Source organism: Manacus vitellinus, unplaced genomic scaffold, assembly GCF_001715985.3.
Source record: "Manacus vitellinus isolate BGI_N305 unplaced genomic scaffold, ASM171598v3 scaffold_65_pilon, whole genome shotgun sequence".
In the NCBI taxonomy this organism is placed as follows: domain Eukaryota; kingdom Metazoa; phylum Chordata; class Aves; order Passeriformes; family Pipridae; genus Manacus; species Manacus vitellinus.
Window position 1 is genome coordinate 2,573,572 of NW_021940724.1, and position 25,061 is coordinate 2,598,632.

General features: G+C 46.9%; 1 protein-coding gene across 1 annotated transcript; it reads left to right on the forward strand.

Moving 5' to 3' along the window:
• Nucleotides 1-1,582: 1,582 nt before the first annotated feature.
• On the forward strand, nucleotides 1,583-23,907 carry LOC103760387 (store-operated calcium entry regulator STIMATE-like). Its single transcript, XM_018083586.2, has 7 exons — nucleotides 1,583-1,686; nucleotides 2,602-2,697; nucleotides 4,383-4,504; nucleotides 14,074-14,186; nucleotides 15,218-15,301; nucleotides 16,306-16,422; nucleotides 23,273-23,907. The coding sequence occupies exons 1-7, from the start codon at nucleotides 1,583-1,585 to the stop codon at nucleotides 23,384-23,386; spliced, it is 750 nt and encodes a 249-aa protein (XP_017939075.1). The 3' UTR covers nucleotides 23,387-23,907.
• The last annotated feature ends 1,154 nt before the right edge of the window (nucleotides 23,908-25,061 follow it).

A 25,061-nucleotide genomic window follows, 5' to 3' on the forward strand; every position in this document is an offset into this window, starting at 1 on the left:
GAAGGGCATTGGAGATGGTAGACCTTGTCTGCACTGATGGAAGTCATTGCTGCAGGGATATCTTGTGGTAGGATTCAGCTGGATGAGGGAAAACAGGCTTTTTTTCAGGACAGGGGTAGGACACAGATTGCTGCAGCAATGCCTGGTATAACTTAATTCATGCTTTGTTACTCATTAATGGCAATAACTGATCAGGCCACTGGAATGCTGGTTTTCTGTGGATTTGAGAGTGGCACCAAAACCTCTGCATGTGCTTGACTGAAATGCTGAGGTTAGGGAGATTGTAGAACCATGGAATGGTTTGATTTGGAAGGGACCTTAATGATCATTTCGTTCCAACCCCTTGCCATGGGCAGGGACACCTTCAACTAGTTCAGATTGTTCCAAGCCCTGTCCAACCTGACCTTGAACACTTCCAGGTATGGGGCACTACAGCTTCTCTGGGCAACCTGTGCCAGTGGCTCACCACCCTCACAGTACAAAACTTTGTCCTGATATCTAGTCTAAATATCTCTTATTTTAGTTTAAAACAGTTCCCCATTGTCCTGTTACTATCATCTTTTTGTTTCTTGCCCTGCCACCTTGCCAGGAAAGGTAGTACAAAGCTGCCCTTTTGAAATGTCGAGGCTCCTGTCAGGGAAGTCCCTGCATCCTCCCAGATTGAACCAGGAAGGCATTTCCCAGGGGAATGAGCCCAGGCTGTCCCTTGGGGCAGGTGGTGTGGCTTCAGCCAGCAGCTTGAGTGCTCCAATACAGCTGGAGTGAACAGAGCAGTAACCTGACCTTGTGTGTTTTCAAGGAAGAGTTACTTCAGGTATCTCATTCAGAGCCTGTGGTTGGTGGTAGTGGAGCCATGTGTCTCAGACTGCTGCTCCACAGTGGTAGCCAGTGGGCATGCAAAATATCGTGTAATGGAAGTATTATTTTACTATTAGCTGGCACAAGCTTGGAGCCATGCAGGCTCACAGGTTTTGGGGGCTGGCACTTCATGCTGGAGGTGTGTGGGAGGTTCTGCTTCCTCAGAGATCCTCTGATCCTGTTAACTGCAAGGAAGAGATTGCCTTAGTGCACTGCTGAGGCTCAAAACCTTACCAGGTTTTTGGGCTATGTCATTTCACTATCACTATCATGATTTCAAGTTGCCTGGAAAAATTATTGGGGCTGATAGGTAGTGGTGAACCCTCTCTAGTTTCCCTTAGGTCACTGCCCATGGCATGGGAATGCTGTTGCTGAGGGATGCCAGAAGCACACGTGGATCTTCAAACACCTCTGCTGTTCATCCTCCTGACCCGTGGGTGCATGTCTTGCCTCTTGGTTAGTTTGCATCAAGTCACAGAATGGAATCATTAAGGTTGGAAGAGCCCTCCAAGGTTGAGCTCATCCATTAACCCAGCACTGCCAGGTCCACCACTGAACCATGTCTCTGAGCACCACATCTGCTTTCGAGCACTTGCAGGGACAGTGATTCCCCCACTACCCTGGGAAGGTCCTTTGGCTTTTCTCAGCCTCAGACTGGCAAATTCTGAGGGTCCTTTAGGATTTTTTTGACTGCTGTTGTAGTGAAGGTGGGTGCAGGTTGCACATGTGTATCAGCTCAGCTCTGCTGGTTAATGGAACCTCTCTAATTCTCTTTGCAGTAAAACGATTTAAGGAACCAAAGGCAGAGAGGCGTCCCTGGAGGATATGGTGAGATTTTTTCAGTTGAAGTTTGAAAAGACCATATATATAATATTATTTTCTCTTATATTAACAATCTTCTAGGCCTACTCTACACTTAGTTGTAAAATGAAATACTCTGCTGCTGCTTCCCAAGGAAATCTCCATAAAGTAGCTGGTGGTCCCTAGAAATAAAATTCCCTGCCCAGCTCTTTCAGAAAAGCTTGTTTTACTGTAGGTGACTGAACCAAGGGTTATGGTCCCCTCCAACCTGCTGACACACCTGCACCTGGGCTGTCTCCCAGACAAGGTCAAATTTTGTTCTTAAATTCAGTTAATCCCTTTGGTGTCCCCTGACCCAGCTCAGGCATAGACCAGCAGCAGGTTTGGCTGTGTGCTGATGTGAGGTAGCTGGGAATTGCTGTTGGCTTCAGACACCTCTACAAAGCACCTCTGTATCGCAGGATTTAGGGGCTGCTGAGAGGTGTGGGTGGGATCAGCACATGGTCAGGCTGGCTTGGCAGCAGGAGCTACCAACCAATGTGATGAGAAACCTGCCAGTCACCTCAGTTTGGTTCTGTATCTAAAATAATTTCAGAATTCAATCCAGTTCTCTGTGTACAGGTGCAAAACTTGTAAGTAGCTGAACACCTTCCCTGCACCTACTGCTGGCTGGAAAAGCTGAGGCTGAGCTGGAGGGTGAACTGCCCTTTGCTGCAGGGTAAAGCTCAGCAGCAGATCTGCTGAACTGCTGTGTGCTGAAGTGGGATTTATTTTTTAAGTATTTGGAGTTGGCCAAACAGCTGTTTTTACAGCACATATAACCTCTTGGGCATCAGGAATGCATCCTAGAGGAAAGCAGATCCATGTGGGCCCTTCACTGTGTGACTGCTCTGCTGCTGGTGCTTCAGGGCACAAGTCTCTTTGCCTTTTTGTTTTCTCCAGGTTTTATGATACCTCCAAGCAAGCAATAGGTGCCCTCTTCATCCACTTTGCCAATGTTTTCCTGTCAGATCTCACTGAAGAGGACCCTTGCTCTCTGTAAGTACACAGGGCACTTGCATTCATGCCCTACATCTGTCAAAGGAAGAAGCAGCATATTGGGAAGGATCATACACGGTGGAAACCTTGGGATAAACCCTGCTGAGCTTATTTTTGGGGTCTGGGTTGTCTGTTTTGCAGTCTGCTGGTCCTGCTTGGGGGATTTCTAAGCCAGACTTCAGACTTAAAGTAGAAGTGTCACCTTTACTTCAACCACTTTGCAGCTATAAATTTCGTTTCAGATTTAACCTCATCTCATTTTGAGAAACTCCTCTAGGCTTCAAAATGCTGCTGAAAACCTTCTGGTCTGTCTCCTTTTTATGTATTAAAGTGCTGCACCTTGATGTGTTTCTTTAAGCAGACACAAGTTTGGCTGGGGCTACATAAAACCTCTAAAATGATGTATTGTTTTTTTAAACAGACACTTTTAAAAGAAACCTTTTCATGCTTATGCTGTGCCCTTTGGGTGTGTTGTTTATTTTTAATGTGTGTTTTATGTTTCCCTGTGCTGCCTGGCTTGTCATCCTGAACCAGGCAGCTTAAAAGCCTCCAGCCCTGTCCCTGGGCTTTGAGGCTCATACACTACATGTCCTGCCCAGTATAAACCACCAGAGCCTCATGTTTGTATTGAATACTCTGATTTCAGCAGCTGGAAACTGTAAAAAGCTAGTCTGAGCCTTTGGATGTAGAAAAACTTAATGTTGTGCGCTCAAAGTGCATATCAAAAGCAGATTGTTGTTTTCAGTTTCTTGATTCAGAGGCAGTATTGAGTTCTGGAAAAGGAAATGTTCATTCCTGTAGCTCTGTGCTTGGCATTTTCTTCATGCTGCAGAAATCTGGCAGAAAAATATTGCAATAATGGAAAACTGCACAAAAAAACATTAACCTCAGATTTACTTTTTTTCCCCCTCTGGTGTTCATTAAAATACCAAGTGCTGGGTTAGATCTTGAACCCTCCAAATCCCCAGAAGGTCCATATGGGTCTCCTGCCTCTGGTGCTCTGTCCAGTGTCACATAAACAACCAAAGTTGCCAAGCAAACCTGTCAAGCCCAAATATCCTGGTAGGGATGAGTTCAGCTCCTGGATCTGCAGTGGAGACCCTGAACTCAAGGCTTTTGGGGACCTCAGGGTGGCTGCTGCTGAGCCAGGGCTCATCACCTCTCCCAAAACCTGCCTCTGTCTGTGTTTCTGCTTGTAGGAGCCTCTTGCAGCTGCTCAGTAAAATGGACATTTTGCCCCTTCTGCTGCCCGGTTTGTAGAGCAGCTGTGGTGTCCAAAAAGCTACCATTTTCTTGTATGAAATTCCAGAACAGTTTTGTTTCCCCTGAAGCTTGGGATTTTGTTCTAATAAGAAAAAAAAGATGCTGCAAATGGATAGCATCCTATTTTGAGGGTAACTTTTAAGCAGCTCTAGCCCAGGAAGTATTTAATGCTATATGAATAAATGGAGAATGCCAGAGAGCTGGTGGAGCCTGCTCCCTTCTCTCCTAAACAGGCTTTTAAACTAGAAAATTGCTGGTAAGGCTATAGGAAAAATCCAATAACGGAGAAAGGAAGGAAGGTTTGACAGTTAAGTGCAGTTATTGAAACTCTTGGGGGTTTTTATTGATTCCCATACTGAAATTAAATATTTTGAATAAGACTTAAGAACGCAACTGAAACCTGAATTTCCTTCTGCTTTTAGGTACCTTATTAATTTCATCCTTGATGCCACGCTGGGGATGCTGCTGATCTGGCTGGGTGTGAAAGTTGTCTCCTGGATTGTGCAGCACAAGAAATACACCTACTTGGTCTTTGGAGAGTATGGTAGGTGTCAGCTGCTCCACACAAAGGTGGCTGGGTTGTGTTCCCAGCTGGGAATGGGGAGAAGAAAATGTCAGGGACTACATTTTGGGGCTAAAACATGTGAGCCTTCTGTTACCCCTTCTCCAAGGAGCTCCTAGAGTGTGATGTTAAATGCTGGGACATCACTAGGTCGTGGGTAACTCTTGCCTTGCCAAGCACACTTTTGACTGTAGCAGGTTGGTGGTGAAAGGCTGAATGTTTCCTTGAGTGGATAATATATCCCAGGACATGCATAGGATAAATTAAGATGTTTGGGGGTAGTAGTGGTGACTTTTGTGGGGTTCTTTCATGGGTTTTTCCCCTGCCTCTCCTTTCAAAACGTGGAGTTGTCCTTGCATTTCCCTTGAGCTGTAATAGGCATCAGCCAGGCACAGTGTGGCCCCAAAACTGAGTTCCTGAGTCTGGCCTCTCTCTTCTTAAATTCCTGCCTCGAGATGGAGAAGTATCAGAAAAGCTCCTCTCAGTCAGCCCCACTAGAGGGTAGCAGTTCCCTTCTGAAAGAGCAGAGCCAGCTTCCAGGAAGGCGTAGCTTCTCTGGCTTCAGGAAAGAGAAAAATTAACCCTTTGTAACTGTTTTACATTACGTCTAATATACAAATGAATTCAGGCTTGTATGAATAAGATGTATTTTCTCATGTGAATTGCATTCTCACCTTAATAGTCTGTTCTGAAGTTAGTCTTGTTCCTTTGTATTTTTAGTAGCTGGTTTGATAACTGAGCTGGTGAAACTTGGATCAGACTAGGATTAGGTTGGAGGCCCTACTGACTTGTGAATTTAGGCCCACAGTCAGCACATGTAAATGGATCATGGCAGAGGGTGAAGGGAATGGTTGGGTTTGTGAGGTAGCAGAAGCAGCTACAGACTGGGAACGAGATGACAACAGATGAGTTGAAATGATAAGATGTGGCAGGGGCAATTCTCAAACCTGAGAATGGCTTTAAATGCTTCGTTGATCTCCAGAGCAGGTTCAGCATCCTGACAGCAGGCATTTGGTGGGGACTATCTGTTTTTATTTTCCCTAATGGCTCCTCCTTATAATAAGGTCACTCAGATGAGGCAGCAGAAGAATCCAGATATTCTTGGTTCAGGGACTGGCATTTTCCCCCTTTTGAGCAACAAGGGCTGGAAACCCAACCACAGCCATCCCAGGGCACAGCTCAAGCTCCACGTGCCACGTCTGCAGTTGAGCAGCAGCAAGGAAACATTAAAAGTGTATTGGCAGAGCAGTGATGAACTTCTGTTGAGCTGCAGCTGGCCCCTCATTAGGGCTGGCTTAGACTACAGAAACTGCTCATTCCTCTGAGAAAGTCTTGCTTTCATTAGTAGAAAATAAGTTTCTGCTGTTGCTTGAATTTGGTTCTTGAAGTGGGGGATTAAATGTCTCATCCACCAAATGGAGTTTTTGGTGCAGGTCTCTGGCCAGAGTGAACACAATGGAAAAATTAGGTAGGAGCCAAGTGGCATGTCCAGGGCAGTCCTGTTGCAGGGCTGGGGAAGGAGAACACTGCTATTCTCATCTCGGATGTTAAGTAACTTCCAAACCAGTTTGGAAGATGCTTGTAAACTTTGTACACTTTGATTCAGGCTCCAGGAACATGATTCATTTTCTGGCCTAATTGCTGTACCAGACTCGACGTTGCTTCCTCAGTTCCCCTGAGAAGCAAAAGTGTCTCTTGCAGTCCTGCAGAGGAGGAAGGGCAGAAAGTCAGGGGAGCACCAAATCTGTGTTGCAAACAGCAGTCAGTGCCATTGCTCTAAACATCAGGAGAGAATGGTTGTGTCTTTGGTCAGTACAGCCAGGACCCATCTTCCTGCATCAGCTTGGAGCAAAAAAAAATCTGTTGTAGCTCCATCCTTCCAGCTTGTGTGCAGACCACTGCAGATATCCTGAGGTTTGGGCTCCAGCAGCCCCTCCTGCTCTGTTTGGTTGGTACACCTACGTCCACAGCCCCAGGAGGTTCTCCCTGTGTGACTGCAAGAGCTTAATGGAGAAGCAAAAAAAAAAATGGGGAGGGAAAGCACCCAAATCCACACTGCTATTTCAAGCATCCAGCTGCCCAGAATTGTTTAGAAAAATCAATTACTTCCATATTTCTAAAAACCCAGAAACAGTCATTGTGAGATCAACCTCTCTTGTACTCGAGCTCGTGGCCAAACACTGCTGCAGCCAGGAATGACCTGTTTTATAGCTAGTGCAGAGTCAAAGGCTCCTGTATGTTTGTGTTCTTCCATCTTTGCCCAAAAGCTCTTCATTACTCTCTGAGCTGCTTCTCAGCACAGGAAATTGCATTTTAAAAGGTACTGCCTCTTCTAAGGTTGCTTGGCTCCTAAGATCAAAGACTGGAGAGGTGTATTCTTGGTACAAGTGAGCTTTGGGAAATGATTACCTTGCATATACTCAAAGCTACAAAGTCCCATCCCTGGAAGCATTCAAGGCCAGGTTGGATGGGGCTCTGAGCAACCTGGTCTAGTGGGAGGTGTCCCTGCCCATGGCAGGGGGATTGGAACTGGATGATATTTTTAAGGTTCTTTCCAACCCAAACCATTCTGTGATGATTCTGTGGAACTCCACAAATACTCTGTGCACTATTGCTGTAGCAGGTCATGGCTGTAGGTGCTCTTCTTGTAGAGAACCTCTGCAGGGAGGAGAACAAAGCAGAGTTTAAGCTTCAAAGGACGTGAGAAGTGGATACCAGAGGTCTTGGAGGTGCTGCTGGGCCTATACAGACTGAGCTGGGCCTATACAGACTGCTGGCTGTAGTCAGGGTGTGCAGATCAAGCCTGATTCAGTTTTGTGCCTTGCCTCCGACCTGTTCCAGCCTTCTCCTTCCCCCATTCCCATGGCAGTGAGCAGCTTCCTAGAGGGAACCTCTGGATGGCTGCAGTGTCCTGGTATTTTAGTTGTCTAATAACTCTCAAGCATTACTTTAAAAATACTCCAGTATTTTTTTAAAGTAAGTAAACGTTGTGAATTTGCATTGAGAGAGAGTTTTTGCAATGCGCAAGTAAATTTTTCTAGAGGAGCATTAAGAAATGAGGGGGATAAAAAGAGAGTGTTCTTACTGGACAGTGCCTCTCTGGATGCCCATCTGGATGTTGACTTGTGTGGGACTGTGGTTGTGGTCACTTAGCTGAGCCTGATGCTTTGTGCTCATTCAGAGTCTGGAAATGGAAAGGCATGTTGCTTGGAGGCCTTTAAAGTCTGTTTAGTGGCTTGTTGAACTCTACTGGTCAAACTTAGCTCTAGGAGAATATGCTCTGTGCCAGCTGCTGAGTTTAACTGAGGACCTGTGTAGGCTGCTTTTGGCCCTGTGGTGATGTTGTACAAAATTTCCATAACACATATTCCCACGTCCTGGAGCAGCCAAGGGAGCTGGCTGCTAATGCTTGAGGAAATACAGCTGAAAATAGCTCCAACCTGAGAGGCTGTCCTGTCCTCAGCGTGCTTGGCCTTTCCACCCCTAAGACCAGGGGTGGAAAAGTAAGGAAAGGACTGAGGATCATCCTCAAATGATAAGAGTGTGTGGTCAGGTCCCTTGCTCTGAGCAGGGGTGCAAAGCTTTGGAACTCCTGGATTTTGATGGCAGCAGCAGTGTTTACCCCACTGCAGCAACAGTATCTCTACAGACCAGTGATTCCACTGGTGTGACACTGCAAACTGGGGACAGATTCCAACTATTCACTCGCTTTTTTCCAGTTCAGCACTGCAGCAGGTTGCCCAGAGAAGTTGTGGATGCCCCATCCCTGGAAGTGCTGAAAGCCAGGCTGGATGGGGCTCTGAGCAACCTGGTCTAGTGGAAGGTGTCCCTGCCCTGGGGTGCCTTCCAACCCACACCATTCTATGATTCAGTCGTTTTGGTTCAGATGCAAAACTTGCCAGAGAGGGTCTGTGGTGCCCACCAGACCTGTCTGGGTGTTCTGATGCATCAGGTGCCCATCTCTGAAAGTCTTTTCTTACCCTCCAAGTGAGCACTTCATGCAATTCAGATATTTCCTGCTGTTTCTTACTTGCCTCTGTACTTGGCACTGACAGTTAGATCCCTTGGTTTTGGAGGTACTATCTGAGTATCTCTTTAAAAGTTTTTACTGACTTTTTCTGTCCCCATGTTGCCACCCAGTACAACTTTCAGTGCTTTTAAATGTTTGCCTTTCCTCAAAACCCCTGAACCCTCTGCTTTGGCTGTGGTTAAGCTTTTTGCTACCTGCTCCATGCACACACAGTCCCCAAAAGACTGTAAATAAAGCTGTCTGGCAGTAACATGTGGGCTGTGCTGACAGCTTGGTGCATTAGGCAGCTGGATTAAAACTAATCCTGTTGTGTGGTAACAGCTCAAATACCTCAAGCAGTGCTGCTTTTGCTCTGCCAGCAGTTGGGCTCCCACGCACAAGTGGAATATATGAAACATGTCTGTGTGAGGTTCCTGCAGGCTCCAGTGGTCCTTGGGCTGCTCCAAGAAAGTCTTGCTGATGGTAGGGAGCACCAGCAAGGTTCTGGAGGAGGACAGTCAAAATTCAGCGTGTGCATCCTTTGGGATGAAGGTGAAGGAGGATATTAATTTCTCTCAGGGTGGAAGATGGTTGTAAGGAGGTTTTAGCAAAGGGTGTTCATTAAGCTAAAAGGAGAGGCTTGTGATAGACTCAGTGTCTATCCATGGTCCTACCTTCCAGCTCAGACCAGTGACAAGAAGCTGAGAGGGCTCAAAGAGTGTGATACACATAATCTCCTAACAGGTATGATGTGGAGCCTGTAAAGATGCTTTGGACCAGTTCCCCACTCGTACAAGGAAAAGGAAGCTCTGAACACAGTGAGAAGGAAGGCATCTATTTTATTTTAATTTATTTTTTAGCCTCCAGGTAGCAGATTCGTTTTTGCTGGCTGGCAGTGTGGTCTGGCAGAAAGTCTTGTACAAAGAATCCTTTCCCATCCACGGAGCAGGGCACTTCTGGACAACGCTTCATCCATTAAAGACGTCAAGTTGTATCTGAGGATGCCTCTGACTACCTTGCTGTAGGAAACCAGCACCTACATGAGGTGTGTGGTCAGCTGGGATCAGCTCAACTCTTCCAGCCTTGCTTCCTTACTGTGGAAGGAGGAGGTGTGTCCGTGTGTCTTGTGGGCTTGTCCAAGGACCACACCAAAGGCTCCGTTTTCCCTGATGAGATGCCAGAAAATATTAACTTTCATGTTCCTGGCATCATTCAGAGTTAGATGCACTAATGGTGAGTTAGGCCTGGATGATGGACTTTGAGGTGGATCAATGTTCCTGGGATGACTCCAAACCTGCTGTAGTAAGAAGGAGACATTTCATTCCAGGGTGAAGAGAAAACAACCCACTGTCTCTTTATAGCTAAAGTTCTTGCAGCCCTTGGGCCATGCTACTGTTTCATTTTCATCTTTGTCTTGAGTTATCTTGGTACAGAGCAGCCTCCTGTCCTTGGAAGACCAAGATGCAGTAAAAACTTCAGAGGCACTGTCTCATCTCCCTGTCAAGGGTGGAATTTAAGTCCTGTCTAAATCTGTTCTCCAGGATGAGTTGCTCTGTGGAAGTCTCTCATCCCATAGTCCAAAACCAAAGCTCAGAATGGAAAAGGAGAAGGAACAGTTGGATTTGGTGATCTTAGAGGTCTTTTTCAACCTAAATGATTCTATGACTGTAGGAAAAGGTTGCAAAACAGTGACAATTTTGAGCTGCGGAAGGTGATAGAGCAGGTGGCCAAATCTGGCCTCTGTGTGGGTCTGTTTCCATATCCTTCCACTGGACATGTAAGCAGTGCTGATGTCCAGCTGTGGAGAAGACTCACAGCATCTTCTAGAGGTGATGCAGAAAAGGCCAGAGCGAGAAATATGAATATTTGAAGCTCTGGAAGGATGCATGTAGCTTTGACAGGGTGGGATGTGGTGGGTAAGGGATGCAGACCTGTTCTGTTTGGTAGTGCAGGCTCACTGTACCAGTTACACTTGGCCAGTAAAGCTGGCTTAACTAGGGCAGACCTTTGGTCCTGGAGAACTGGGGTTCACATGGAGGGATCTTACACAGTAAAAACTGCTCTTCAGCAAAGAAGGTTTTCTGAAGGAAACCTCAAGAAAACTCACAAGCAATTTGGTGGCTTTCTTGTGAACTGAAAATGAAGGGAAAGTTTTCTGGGGTGAGAGGCTGTTAATCTTGACTACACAGGCAAGTCCATGCCTAGGGTGGGTTAAGAAGCAGGTTGTCTTTTGTAGTGTCTTGTGTATCAGCCTGCTTAGCCAAAACCTACCTCAGGCTGTCTAGTGCACAGTATGCAAACTTAAGAACCACAGTCCACTGTTGGGATGATGGATGGTAGTGACCTCCTATCCCCGAAAGGGTGTGAGGGGGCAGGTATTGAGGAGAGATCTCAAACTCACCGCTGCTTTTTGGGCAAGCTCAGGTGACAGAGGGAGCTGTTCCACAAGTGCCAGTGCAGAAGAGCAGACTTGCAAAGGCTGCTGTGGCTGTTAGTCCTGTCCCCCCACAGGGGACACAGCACAGCTGACAACACAGAGCAAAAGGGAAAGAGTTCAAATGCGGGAAGGACACAATAGATGTGCTTGTTTTCCTGATTTGTTTGTACTTGGAGCTCTAGTGGGTGATGGCAGTGTCGGGGTTTGTGGGAGAATTGGTTGGCCTTGGGGTATGGGGCAAAAAGGTTCGCTGTACCTGTGCCAAAGGCAGCCAGGCACCCGGGTTTATCAGGAGAGGATTTCAGGAGGATCAAAGCCCCTCTCACACCAACCTTTGGCTACCAGCTGCCTGTAACACTGCTCCCATCTCCTCACAGACCACCCATTAAGCTGTTGCCGGCCAGAGAGCGGAGACGTGTGCTTTCCAAAATCCTCTGTGGGCTCTGCTGGTTGTCCTTGCACGTAACCTTCCTATCTCCCTCTTCCTGCCCTCCCTCTGTGCGGTTGCCTGCTGATTTGGCTCTCTCTGCTTGCTGTCCTCATCTCTGCACCCTTGGCCTCCCTCTGCTCTCCTTTGCTTCCTTCTCAATCGTGGCTTGAGCAGTTAAAAAGTTGGACTGTGAAGTGATCCTTTGGAGATCTCTGGCATGGGGGCACTGCCTGGAGGACTCTACTTTCTGGCTGTAACTTTGCAACAAGGCAGATATTTTGGTACACTGGTAACAAATGACAAAATATACATGTAAACCTGTTCTGCACTTGCTGGGAAGCAGATCCCCATAGTGCTGGTGCTTGGTTGGATGCCAGCTCTTACTAAATCCTGATATGTGCTGCTGGTTTTTTAGCCAGAGATTTGCATAGTGGTGTGGATAAATGCAACGTGCTGGTGTGGTCTTCCCCTACCACATCTCAAAGAGAATTGTGCTGTAGAAAAATGGGGCAGAGCTCCCAAGACTGCTTCCATCTGACCACGTTGAGCGTTGGCATCTCGGTGCCAACTGCACGGGTTCCTTTGAGCAGATGGAATTCCAAATTCCGGCCTGATTATGCTGGAAACAAGTGTTGCCAGGGGTTATCTTTATTTTTAAGTGGTAAGAGGAAATGCTGCAGGTTTCCTAAGGCAGATACTGTGGCTCAGTTTTGCAGACCTGAGATATTCTGAGGAGCCTGGGAAGATGATAAGCTGCTGGCAGGGCTCTTACAGGGAGCTGAAGCAAGCACATGTAATAGATATGGTACCATTCTTGTTGTTAACAATACAAATATGCTTTTCCTTATTACTTGGTGAGTACCCCATTGGAAACATTCATATTTAATTAGCATTGATTCTTTTTGAGTGGGTTGCTTTAAAACCTGGGGCGATGGAGCCCCTGTCTCTTGCTCAGAAAGTATCACATAACCAGCCCTTCACTTCATCAGCAAAATAAAATAATTCTGTTCAGGACTGAAAAGTTAGGCTTCTTGTTGTGAAAATGGTGACCTGAAACTTTCAAGCTATTCCTGGTGACTCTGTGGGTAAGGTTTGGGAGGGAGCAAATTGCGGGTGATGTCTTTAATGATTTATTTCATTTTTATTTTATTTTATAGAGGAGTGTACAGATTACTGACTGGTTCTTGTAGAGGAGAGAGTCAGTCCAGCAATGGCTTGTCTTGGGGATTGCTGTTGGGATTAGCTTTAATTCAGAAGGGTTTATTAATCTGCCATTCTGCTCAAAATGCTGCAGGATTTTGTGAGCTGCTCCCATGTGGTTCTTATCCACTGGAAGGGTGAGGGAAGAGTCAGGGAGACCCAACTCTGTGGACTTTTCTAGACTTGTTGATATGAAGATAAAGGAAATCTTTGTTCCTTGTGAAAGGGAAGCAAGGAAAGGGGCAAAGCAAATTACTAATGCCCCAAGGCAACACATGCTTCTAAAGAACAATTTGAATAGGATGCTGATGTTTCTGAGCTTTCAGGCTTTCCCTGTATAAAGGATTTAGGTGGTCTGTGCTTTGAGGAGATGCAAAGCAGGCCTTCCTCCCCTCAAATCCCTGTATCCATCCAGATAAACACCATGGGGAGAATATTGGGAATGCCCATCAGTGGCTGAAGGAGAGGAAAAAACCATGCATCTCCAAGGCTGTGAAGGAGATAATATTTTTTTAATCCAAATCAAGATACATAAAAGTTGATTTAGTTGTCTTAGAGTTACCAGGAATGGCTTTTCCATTCAACACTTATGGAAAGCCCACACTGTGGCCCTTGAGCACCCAGGAGGTCTGCAAGTAATGTAGTTTCTGGATAAACACAGGGAATTTCAGGTCTTCAGGCAGAGCCAGAGCTGTCTTTCTCTCCTTTTACAGAAACTTCTCTTTTATCATACATGTAGGGCTCTTGCTCCAGCAAAACCATTGATCTGGGAAGGACAGGGAATGGGAGAGGAGATGCAAGGCAAGGGTTTTTGGTGGTGGTTTTCTCTCCTTGGAGGATTTCAGAGGCAGGTTGGTGGAAAGGAGAGCAGGACAGGAGACAGATAAATACATGTAATATTAACATCTTCTGGGTATGTAGGTAGGACTTTTTGAGGCATGTCTGAAATTTGATACTTGCTTGCCCTTCAGACTAACCAGAGGTCTGGTTAATTGTCACCTCCATTTCTGAATCAGCCCTAAAAGGGGTAGAAAAAGAGAATCAGCCTCTAGAACAGAAGGCCAGTGGTGGTAGTGGTACATGTTGTGTCTTGTGATGGAGACCTCTTGCTTATAGTCAAGTTTGCTAAATTTTCTCTAATACAAATCAGATTTACCTTTTTTTTTTTTTTCCAACAACTAGAAAGATTTGAACTTGTATCTTGGTAAGTTTTGGTCTTCAGTGGAGTAGTGGCTTGTAGACCCAGCAGTGACACCAAACCCTTCTACCTCAGGCATGTGCTTCTACAACTATAGGTAGAAATTCTCTCCACTGATTTTAAATTTGGTATTGACTATTTGTCTTCCTGCAAATCTTGCAGTATGGAAACACTTCCCTATCCCTAAAATCAGCTCAGGTGTCAAGGATGAGGCAACTTTTCTGCAAGGCTGTCTCTTCCTGTCCTCTGATGCAGATTTGATGTGTTGTTTTTCCAGGTGACCCTCCACAGGCTGCTGCCTGGATTGGCCAGTGTATCCTCTACTTGCTGATAATGGTTTTTGAGAAGACTGTGATTAGCCTTGTCTTGCTTATCCCTGGTTGGACAAAGGTAAGCTGTATTTTTCTAGCCCCAGCTGTTGTGGTTTGCCTCTTGTCAGCTTTGCCTGATTCCCATTATCATAGGCCTTTAATCCTTAGGACTTGTTGACAACCCTCTGTAATAATTAGCTATTACTTAAGTTTTGGGAAACGTGACTTTCATAATGGTTTGGCTTTTGGTACATTCTCTTGCTGGTCAAAAGCTTGTGGAATAAGATGATGCTTTAATTTTCTTTCCCCTTCTTGGAAGGATGGAGTGGGCTGGGCTGGCAGCTGAGCTACTTCAGTTCTGCCAGAGGATTTCTACATTATCCTGTCAAGTCAGTCCATGTGGTGTTTTGTGATCCTGTGCCTAAACTAAGGGGACTCTTAGAGATTGATTTGTAAAGTCTCCACGTAACATGATGTGCTTCTCCCCTCAGCTACTCCCATATGGTAGTTGATGCAATGGTAGTTGTGTTGATCACGAGTTTCTCTTTTAAAAAAATGATAGGCTGTGACAAGTAGGTGTGATGGGTGTAAAACCCAATTCTGGGAGTCAGTGGGTAACTCCAGTTTGGAGTACACTTAGACATGGTACCTGGTACCTCACAGGCTGATGTGACTTGACTGAAGAGTTACAGCAGTCTGGGAACACTTATCTGTTCCAGCTCAGGGCTTGTCCTTCAAACCCAGTAGCCTACAGTGATTACACTTGGATGTGAACATGTTCAGTAGCACACACTGCTGGATCCAGAGATGCTGCTGGAATCCTCTCCATGATTATCTTATGTGGCTGGTGTCCTTGTTCTGCAGCTAGGTTCCAAAGAGGCAAGGGAAGTCCCACCAGTTGTCATGGATAGTTACACTGAAAGACTCACAGTACTTATTTCTGTACAAAATCATGTGTTTGGCAGCTGGGCTAAGGGAATATCCCATGGAGTCTTTCTAAGAGCAGCGCTGAAGCTAAAGTTGCAGAGCCCTGGCTGGGAGACTGCTGGTGGAAGAAGGCAGTCAATATAATGTTCAAATAATGCTTCTAAATTGTTTTCTCCTCTGCAGCTTCAGCAGATCCTCCTGGGTTATATCCCAAACCCCCAGCTGGAGCTCGTCCTGGTGATGCTTGTTGTGCCTTTCATAGTCAATGTAAGTGGTGCCCCTGCAAGCACTGGGAGGGCTGGTTTGGAAATCAGGGTCCACTCCCAAGGGGAGTGTGCACAGGGACTGGCTTGGGGACAGCCTTGAAGGGGCTGGGATGGGGTGGATGGAAGTGGAAACAAGTATATCTGTCACTACTGCCCTGCCATGGTCTATGTTCCCAATTTCTGTCCCTCTGTCTAACCTGCTGGGTGGCTGATTCTTCACCTCTTTGAATAACACTGGGGCTTGTTAGCTGAAGGCTCATCTCAGCAACAAACTACAGGCACAGGGATGCCCCCAAACCCTTTAAGCTCCTTGTGACCTGAGTAACCTGCCAATCCATCCACTTGGCTGGACTTCAGCTTGTGTTACAGCAAGTCAAAGTGTTCAGGTGACACAGAATTTTTGTTCTTCTTGGAACTAGTTTGGCAAAACCTCTTGAAAGCTCAACTCTTTCATGGTTCCCCTGATTGTGGGTAATCACTGATGTTAGACAGTTCCTGCTAAGATGGGAAATGAGAACAAGGTATTAACACTCAGATGCTCCCTGGTCAGGTAGTGACTCAGACTCTGAGCTCATACCATGAACATTGCAATGGATGCACCATTGAAAAAGTTGGGGTTTCCAGCCTCTCTCCAGCACTCCAGGCTGCATTTCCTGATTTGAAAGCACATTCTGGTTTTCAAAGAACTGACGAGGGACTGGTGCAGGCAGATGAACCTTGAATGAAGCTTGGTTCATTGGTTATTTTCTGGTGGAAACTTGGCCTGTTGTGGTCTGTTTTCCTCTGGGTCTTCAACAACTATGGAATCAGTAGGATTTGTATAAGGGACCTCAGGAATTTGGCTCATCCAACCTCCATGGACCGAATTGATGCAGTGTTAGTTTAGATATGAGGTTGATCAAGGCTGGACATCTGGAGAAACCAAAAGGAGAAGAAATATCTGTGATTGAAAGACTTTGTATTTTGGTCTTAGCAATCTATTCATGTAACTTCTTTCTCCCCAAGGCCATTATGTTCTGGGTTGTGGACAGCTTGATCATGAGGAAACATAAGCAGAAGGACACCCTAGACATCAATGGATCCATAGAAACTCCTCGGGTTAGGAGGACAGAGGAATCTCAGGTAAGAGCAAGGATGCAAACCTGTGTTTGAGACCAAACTGCAAACTTGTGGGGTGGTCTGTGTGCTTTACAGAGGCAGTACAATGTGCTATCATGTTCTCCAGACCTGGGGTGGTGCTTCATGAATGGGGGTGATGACCCTGTGAAGTCAAATGAACTCTTGTCTAACCATCAGCAGTGTCACAGCCCGTGAAGTTTTGCTGAAATATTGTCCTGAGTGATGACAGTATCTTGGGGGGGCGAAGGAGCTGACTCTTACACTGACCTGTGTGGGCAGACTGAAACTGGTGTGTATCTCTGCACTGTCACTCTCAACTTCCCCATGTTTAGTTGTAATTAATCTTGACTGAGAAGGGCTTGCTTTCCTCACTGTAATTGATAGCATCCTTTTTTTTTAGAGGACAAGGCCTAGTCAGGGATCCTGTTTTTGTCAGCATCTGGTATTTTTTCAGCCAGATGGTGGTCCATTAGCTGGAGGAAGCTGTATTTTGTGTAGTCTGAGCTTGACACTCCAAAGTTGTGGTGGGGGAGGAAATGCTGCAGTTCCAGCAGACTTTGCTCTTGTTAATGATGTGTGTTTGGTGGGTAGGTGGTGTCTGCTTCTTACTGACTTTTGGACAGAGACCGCTGTGTTAGTCCCTGGGATGAATTCCCTTCCTTCCCCTGGCACCCAGACCTGGTTTCAGTGTGTTCTGTGCATGACTCCTGATATCCTGCAGCTCGCTGGCGAGACTTAGGGAGATAAGATAATTCCTGGCAATCTCGGACTGGCTCCTGGAGTAGCTTCTGCAGAGGAATTTAGGACGAACAGAAATAGCTCTTGCTCTCTGAGAGCTCTTTCATAAAGAGTGCCTCAGCTCTTGTGCTGATGGGTGGGTGGGACAGTTACTGGTGACAATGCAGCACATACAGAGGTAATACTGTTTTCACAGTGTGCTTGACAGCCTGTACAGCAGCCAGGGCTTCTCTGTCCCAAGGGTGTAGTGGGGAAGTGGCCACTGCTCATGAGGATGCAGTGTCAGAGGAATCCTCCCTCTGGCAGGGAGGGCAGGCAGATGTGAGCAGCTGTTGAGACAAGTGAGTCACTTCTCCTGGCCCTGCCTCCAGATAAACAGTTACAGCCTGGCGAGGTCACTGTGGTAAAGACTTGCTGTGCTGCCTGGATGTGCTGGTGTGTTCCTGAAGGTTTAAGATCGGTTAGAAGCACACCAGCTCAGAAGCAAAGGTAAGGAGGTGACATCTCTAGTTGAGACACCAACATCCTTTCCTGCCTTTCGAACCTAAACTTGCTGCATTTAGTCCCATTTTAGTGGCTGCTGTGGATACACAGAGGGTGTTGCAATTACTAGTCCTTCATGGAAATGGAGCTGGATCTCTGCCTTGTTCCACTGGGGCGGGGGGCAAGCGTTTTGTGACCTCCAGCTCAGTTTTGGATAACCCATAGGGGAGATTGTGTTTATTTCTAGAAGCTAGGAAAGACTCTTCTGGCAGCTCAGCTGAGACAGGTCGTTTCAAGTTGACAGAAACAGTTCTGACTCTCTTTCAAAGGCTTTTCTGATCTTCTGAGTACGTGACTACTTTTGTCAGGCAAATTTTTGCTGAGATCTTCAATGTCCAGGTTATTTGTCCATCCCGAAACCCTCTGATCCGTCACTGCAGTGGAGCTGCCAAGGGGACCATTTTTTACCTGAGGCAGTCTGCAGGGATTGCTTCCTCTCTGCTCAGGCATGTTCCTGTGCCTCTGGCCCGACAAATAGTTTGGGCAGAGGAGGAAGTTAGTGAAGAAATACAGCAGTGGGTGACCTGTTTTCCAGCTCTTTCTTGGCACTGGGCCTTGAGGTATAGCCATAGACTCGTGCTTCATGTGTCAGCTTCTTAAGCTGTGAATTAAAGATCATCTTGGCTGGCTGAGCCCTGCACCTGGATCGACTGGAATTTAGGCTTCAAAGCAGAAAATGAGCATTTGCTGGGCTTGTTGCTGCTAATAACCTGTTTCAGTGGGGGAATTTCTCTTCTCCCTGCTGCCCAGTGGAGGAGGAAGGGGGGCTGAGCAGTGTCTGTGTGTGGGGCAGGGCTGGCTGAGGGTCATGTGTCCCATGGTTTATCAGGGTTCATCAGAGCTGTCTCTCAGCAGGCGCCACCAGCTCCCCATCACGCTGCAGGCTTGAATTTCAGCCCTCTGCCTGTCTCACCAATGGAGTGTCATTATTTTCACTCCAACCAGCAGTTTGTGTTTGCAAAAGGAGGGGTGGGGAGATAGGAAGGAGAAAAGTGGGGGCTGAAGTTAACCTGTTAAAAACCCACACTGAATATTTTCTGTAGGGAGAGCAGGAAAACTCAGCTTTGTCCTTGGCTTGGTTGACCAGCTGGACAGCAGGAAGAAACCCACCAGCCAGCAGTCCTGCCTCTGGTGTCACTTACTGACTCTGTGGCTGCAGAGCAGAACAGAGAAGTGGCAGCCTCTGCTGGGCTTTAAGGCTGCTCTGGTGAGCCAGAGGGTGGGCTCTTGCTTATAGCAGAGCAAATGCTGAGTTGGTTTTTTTTGCACTGAAACCCTGAAAGGGACAAATTCCCTCCTATGGTTGGAAGAGTTTCATCTTCCTTTCTTACTTCCATGTCAGTCTTAAGCTTTGCGTTGTTTCAGACTTGTGCCCTGCCTGTAAATGTTCGTGGAGTCCTTCTTTTGCCTTCTTGTGGGATAGAAAAATACCTTTCTTGAGTGCCAGTCTGCATCCAGTGCTGTTCAGGCTGAGGAAATGCATTTCATCTGCAAGGCCCTTGTTTCTGCTTTGTATGTGTCCTGCCCTTGACCCAAGTCTCTTTTCCCTTGCCCTTGCAAGTCCCAATAAACTTTAGATCTTATCAGTGATTTCTTTGTTTCCTCAACTCAGGAAAACAAGTCAGTTTTAATAATGTTTTATTTGATCTTTTTTGAGTTTGTTTTTTTTCTTCCTTGTTGTTGGTTCTTTTTTTTTTTCCCCAAGGGAGGTGGATGAGTTTCTGTTCCTTTCCTGCAGGCTTACATTTTCAGAGAGCCTTAAAGCAAAAGTCTAATACTTTAAGTTTGGGAGGAAAGCTAATACTAATACATGGGGACCTGCCTTTGGTCAGCATGGAGCTCAGCACCTGTCCTGATTCCCTTCATAGGAGCTGTGACTTCTGGTATTCACTAGACTGCAAATGCTGATAAATGCCAATACAATGCTGCTTGCTTATAAGTATTGAAGAATATTTCAAGAGCAAGTTTGATTTGGCTGTTGCTCAGCTGAGCTGATTTTTAATTAGCTCAAACTTGTGGTGAACTCAGGTACCTGATCCTTACAGGGAAGATAAATAAAGGTGGGCATAGAGTTGCCTTTGGAAGGAAACCATCCCACCTGCCAGTCCTGCTGAGTTGTTGCAACTCATCTTAGCTCAGATCCTCTAAGGAGGATGGTGGGATGGATGGTCCCTACTCTGGGCATTGGAATAGACTGCCCAGGGAAGTGGTGGAGTCACCATCTCTCTAGGTGTTCAGAAGGCTGGTGGGTGTGGCACTTGGGGATGTGGTTTAGTGGTAGACTTGGCAGTGCTGGGTTAATGGTTGGGTCTTTTCCAACCCTGGTGGTTCTGTGATTCTACACCAGGCTGGTAGAACTTTGGGCAAACAGGTTTCCATGGTTAGTGGGGAAGTGGTCCCAGAGCTGCTTTGTTTTAAAGCCTGTACCACAGTTCCTCTCTTCTTCTGCCACTAAGGTGGTTTGGTTATCCAAAAGGATGGAGTACTAAACCAGTAGCATACTGGTATGCAGTACTGAACCAGTGGGCAGCATCTTCTCCTAGCCAGGAGGGCTTGGCAGCATGTGTGGGCAGCCCTGTTTCAGCAGTGTGACCCATGTTTTGGGAGCTGCTGGCTGCCTGGTGTGGGGAGAAATGTGGGAGGTCTTTGGGGACTGCTGAATGAGACAGCAGCACACTGTCTCAGGACTGGGACACCACAGCCCATTCCCAGCTGTGCCACGGACCCGCTGTGATCCTGACCTGGACACATCTGCAGGGGAAGAGCCTCGTCCAGGTTGTGCTGAAGACTCCCAAATTGGATTTAGGCTTGAAAATTACATCTGAGGGGATGTCCTGTGACTGTCACAGCGATGAGGTGCCGTCTTGTCATGATGCTTTCCCAGGGAATTGTGGAAAGGTTACTGGAGGCTGTTGGCTCATGCAGCTTCCTGCAAGGGTATAGTGGGCAGACCTGAAGGGGTCTGAATGCACAACACTCAGTGCCTGCTCCATCTCCATCCATGCTTGGCTGCAAGGAGTTTTGAGTTTTCCACTGAAACCCACCCAAATCACCAGTTCATTAGGCCCCACAACCAGCCTGTTGCAGCCTGTCAGTTCAGTGAGCTTATGATGCTGTGTGTGACTAATTACCCACCCATTTTCTCAGGTTCAACAGCACCACAGTATTAATACGATAAACAGGAAATCTTCACGTGAGAGAGATGGAAACTTTCCAGTGTGTGTGTCTTGAGCTAAAAAACAATTCCTTGAGACCAGTGGAGGGGGGGAGACAACAAGAGAGCTTAATCCTGTCTACTGCTGTCCTTTGAGTGCCTGACTGAGGATAGCAACATGGGATGGAGGGGCTGGAGTGTGCGTGAGGGTGGGGAGGAGGAAACCTTCCCCTGCGGCTCTTCTGCTCCTTTGAAGTCACTGACTCATTGGAGTTTTGTGTTTCCTGTTTAGTGGGTTTGTTGCTGTGGTGACTGGCCCTGTGGTGCTGCCTGAGTGCTGAGGAGTGGAGGGCACGTGAATTCACAGCTGTGCATTGGGATAGACAGAGATAAGAGTAATTCCCCCATGCTCCTGGTTTTGCCCCAGGAATATTGGGCTCTGGGACTGGTTGAGCTGTTGGGGATGTTCTGTGTGCGGGCAGAAAGCCCATTTACCATCCCTTGTGCCTTTGAGCTGGAAGGTTGTTCAGTCAGGCACAGTGTTTGAGGAAAGGAGAAAGGGGTAGGATAGGGTTGAGCAAACAGTCTGGTCTGGAGCATGAGTCTGATGAGGAGAAGCTGAAGGAACTGGAGGTGCTGTAGCGTGGAGTAAAGGAGTCCCGGGGGGCCCTTATTCCTTTCTATAACAACCCTAAAAGAGGTTGTATCCAGGTGAGGGTCAGTCTCTTATCCCATGAAACAAGTGATAGGACAAGAAGGAACAGCCTCAAATTGCACCAGAGGAGGTTTAGATTGGATATTAGGGAAAATTTCTTTACTGAAAGGATGGTCAGGCACTGGAACAGGCTGCCCAGGAAAGTGATGGAATCACCATCCCTGGAAGTGTTCAGAAAACATGTAGATGTGATGCTCAGGGCCTGTACTCAGTGCTGGTGAGGCCACACCTTAAGTGCTGTGTCCAGTTCTGGGCCCTCAGTTCAGGAAGGACATTGAGGGGCTGGAGCAGGTCCAGAGAAGAGCAACGAGGCTGATGAAGGGACTCAAGCACAAGTCCTATGAGGAGAGGCTGAGGGAGCTGGGGATGTTTAGCCTGGAGAAGAGGAGGCTCAGGGGAGACCTCCTCACTCTCTACAACACCCTGTGACAGGAGGTTGTAGCCAGGTGGGGGTTGGTCTCTTCTCCCAGGCAGTAATCAGCAAGACAAGAGGGCATGGTCTTAAGCTCTGCCAGGGGAGGTTTAGGTTAGATATTAGGAAGAAGTTCTTTACAGAGAGGGTAATCAGGCATTGGAATGGGCTGCCCAGGGAAGTGGTGGATTCTCCGTCCCTGGAGGTTTTTAAGAGACTGGATGTGGCACTTAGTGCCATAGTCTAGTAACCATGGTGGTAGTGGATCAAGGGTTGGACCTGATGATCTCAGAGATCCCTTCCAACCTGGCTGATTCTATGATTCTGTGGTTTAGTAGTGGACTCAGCAGTCCTGGGTTAAGGGTTGGACTCAGTCTTGGAGGTCTTTTTCAACCTTGATGATTCAATGATTCTAATCAGTCAAGCCATGAATGTTACCCATGCAAACTGCTGGCTGGTGTTGGGTTTCAGCTCTTCTGCAGTCAGTGCAGCCACTGCCTGAGTAAAATCCAGCCTTTCTCCTCTCCCAGATGATGTGGCTAGAGGATGCCTGCACATGGCTTCATCTGCATCATGCAGACACTCTGGGCTGGTGGCAGTTGGCTCAAAACAGCCCGTGGTAGCTTCAAGTGTGGAATTGGCTCCTGAGAGTGAGGTGTCCCTGGGGGCAAAGGGCAGCCTTCTGGTCCTGCAGCAAACTGAGCTTTCTTACCTTGAGAGGTACCTGTGAGAGGGGTCAGTGCTGTTTTGGCTCCCACAGTCCAGACTGGGCCAGGAGCCTCTGTGCCAGGTAGAAATAAGGTGCTACCAGGTTGAGGACATCACTTCTAAGCTTGCTGGCCATGGCTGAAGCTAACCCTGTAGCTCTGCTTGCTCTTCTAGCTGAGCTCTGGAGATGACGAGCAGCTAGGGGCCTGGGAAAAGGTCTACATGTGGTACAGCTGTTCACAAAATATGTGGCCTTGGTTTTTTACATCTCCACTGAGGCTGTAGCCTGGCCTGAACATCCGTGTCTATGTGTGAGTCCTGTCCCATAGGGAACAGAGCCTTTAGCTGCCTGTTCTGCTGTTCAGGAGGGGTTGGGTCACCACATCATCATGGTGTCTGTGCCCAGATCTTTTTGTCTGCTGTTGGAAAGATGGTCTGGATGACCCTGAGACCTTACCCATCTGCCAGAGAGGATTGGATCTGGCAGCAGACCCCTCCAGGGGTGCTTGATCCCTTCGGCAAGCAGCATTGAGAAGATATGAGAACTTTTGCTCCATCAATATCTGTCTGTTCTCCTTTCTAGGTGTTGCTCTCTCCAGACATGGATTTTGATCAGTCTGAAAGCGACCAGGACACCTCAGGACTCCATGGAACCAACCAGAAGATGAAGCAGCCCAGCTATCAAGTGGTCATCTGACAACACTGGGACAAGGGAGGTGGAGGAAGGAGCAACACTGTGATCCTTGGGCTGGCCAAGGAAGGGCAGGGTGGGGAATGCTAGTTGATCCCTGTGGATCTGCAGAGATCCTTTTGCCTGCCTCGTCTAGACCTGTCCTGCAGTTGTTTGTGGGATGTTATCCGTGCATCCTGTACAGGCTTGAGCAGTATCTGCTTTCCCTGTGTTCCCCTAATCTGTACACACGCAGGCATGTTGAGGTTGGGGTATGAGTATGTACTTTTCCTGGCTGGCCAGCTGGGTGTGTGACTTTTTTTTGTCAAGGCTAGAGAAAGAAATCAAGATTGTTTGCTTTTTTATAGAAAAAGAAAAAAAAAAGACTATTCTCTGCTACCTGAACTGTGACACTTTTTATATGCACAATACTCAAAAGAATTGGTTTGCAATATGTATTTAAATGTCTTGAATTGGGAAGATTGTCTCAGTGGATCTGATTATTTTTTACTGTTTTATAAGGAATACAATAAATATTTGACCTAAAATTGCCTCATAAATGAAATGACTTCATGTGCTCAATATTCTCTGCAAAACCCTAATGCTGTGCAGAGGAGGAAGGGGGGGGGCTGTTGAAATCTTTCCTGACCAGGGAGGATTATCTTTCTGCAGCAGGGCTGTCCTAGTAAAGCTGCAGATGAAGAGCTGAGCCACAGTGCTTGGTTTCTGTGGATGAAACCAGCTGATTCAGTGGAAAGACCTGGTGCATCAACAGACCTGGATGTGGATCCCAGTTGCCACCTTACAAGTGAGTGTTTACTGAAAGTTGGCTCCTTTTTACCTGGTGTAAAATAAACATATGAAATCTCTGCAGGACCCGATTCAAACTGGATGTGCACTGTTAACTGAAGCCCCATTAGCCAGCCCTGATTTTCTGGAGGTAAGGGAATGGCCTTGGATAGGACTGCTGCAGGAGAAGACCCTGGGTCATCCCAGGTCTGGCACTTTTTGTTTCAAGTGTGAAGTGCAGGGCTTTGCCCTTCCTCTCCTGTTAATGTACTGTATTTGTCTGTAAACACAAAAATGCAAAACACTTTGCAGCTGTCCTGGGGAGGGAGTGAGCACAGAGCAGCTGCATAAGCCACCCCCAGGCTGGGTGCAGATACACAGCTGTGGTGAGACCCACACAGAGTCTGAAGGGTGGATATTCCTCAGAGCAGGGCCTGACCCAGGATCCACAGAACTGAACCTGCTATCCCTAGTTGAGCCATAGACAGCTTTGCTTATTGCAAGGCAGTCCCCATAAGGGATGGGTGGGATTGATCTTTTATTTTCTCTTCTTCCTTTGCATTTGCCCAAGAAAACACTCCTTATTAAGGAGTAGAAATTAAAGGATTTGAGTTTTCTAACTTAGACGGATTTAGACTTTTAAAGGCTGAGCTCAAGCATGTGAAGATATTTGGTGGGGATTTTTTGGGGTTTGGTTTGTTGTTTTTTTTTTTTTTCCTTAACTTCAAAGTAGTTTAGAATCCTTAGATGCAAATCAAAGCCTTGCATGCCCTTCAGTGAACTAGACACGCTTGGCTGCACTTGCAGCTGTGCAGCTTTATACTGGTTTTCTGGAAATTAAGTTCTTTTTGTTTTTCTTTCTTAATGAAGGGTCAAAATCCTACTTTTGCTGGCACATCAAAAGGTTTTTGGA

Bases quoted from the DNA above. Each gene is read 5' to 3' on its own strand.
- LOC103760387 (XM_018083586.2), top strand. From the start codon at position 1,583: ATGTGTATCAGCTCAGCTCTGCTGGTTAATGGAACCTCTCTAATTCTC. The intron at 1,687-2,601 runs GTGAGATTTTTT...TGTTTTCTCCAG, and splicing joins AGGCGTCCCTGGAGGATATG to GTTTTATGATACCTCCAAGC. The intron at 2,698-4,382 runs GTAAGTACACAG...TTCTGCTTTTAG, and splicing joins GAAGAGGACCCTTGCTCTCT to GTACCTTATTAATTTCATCC.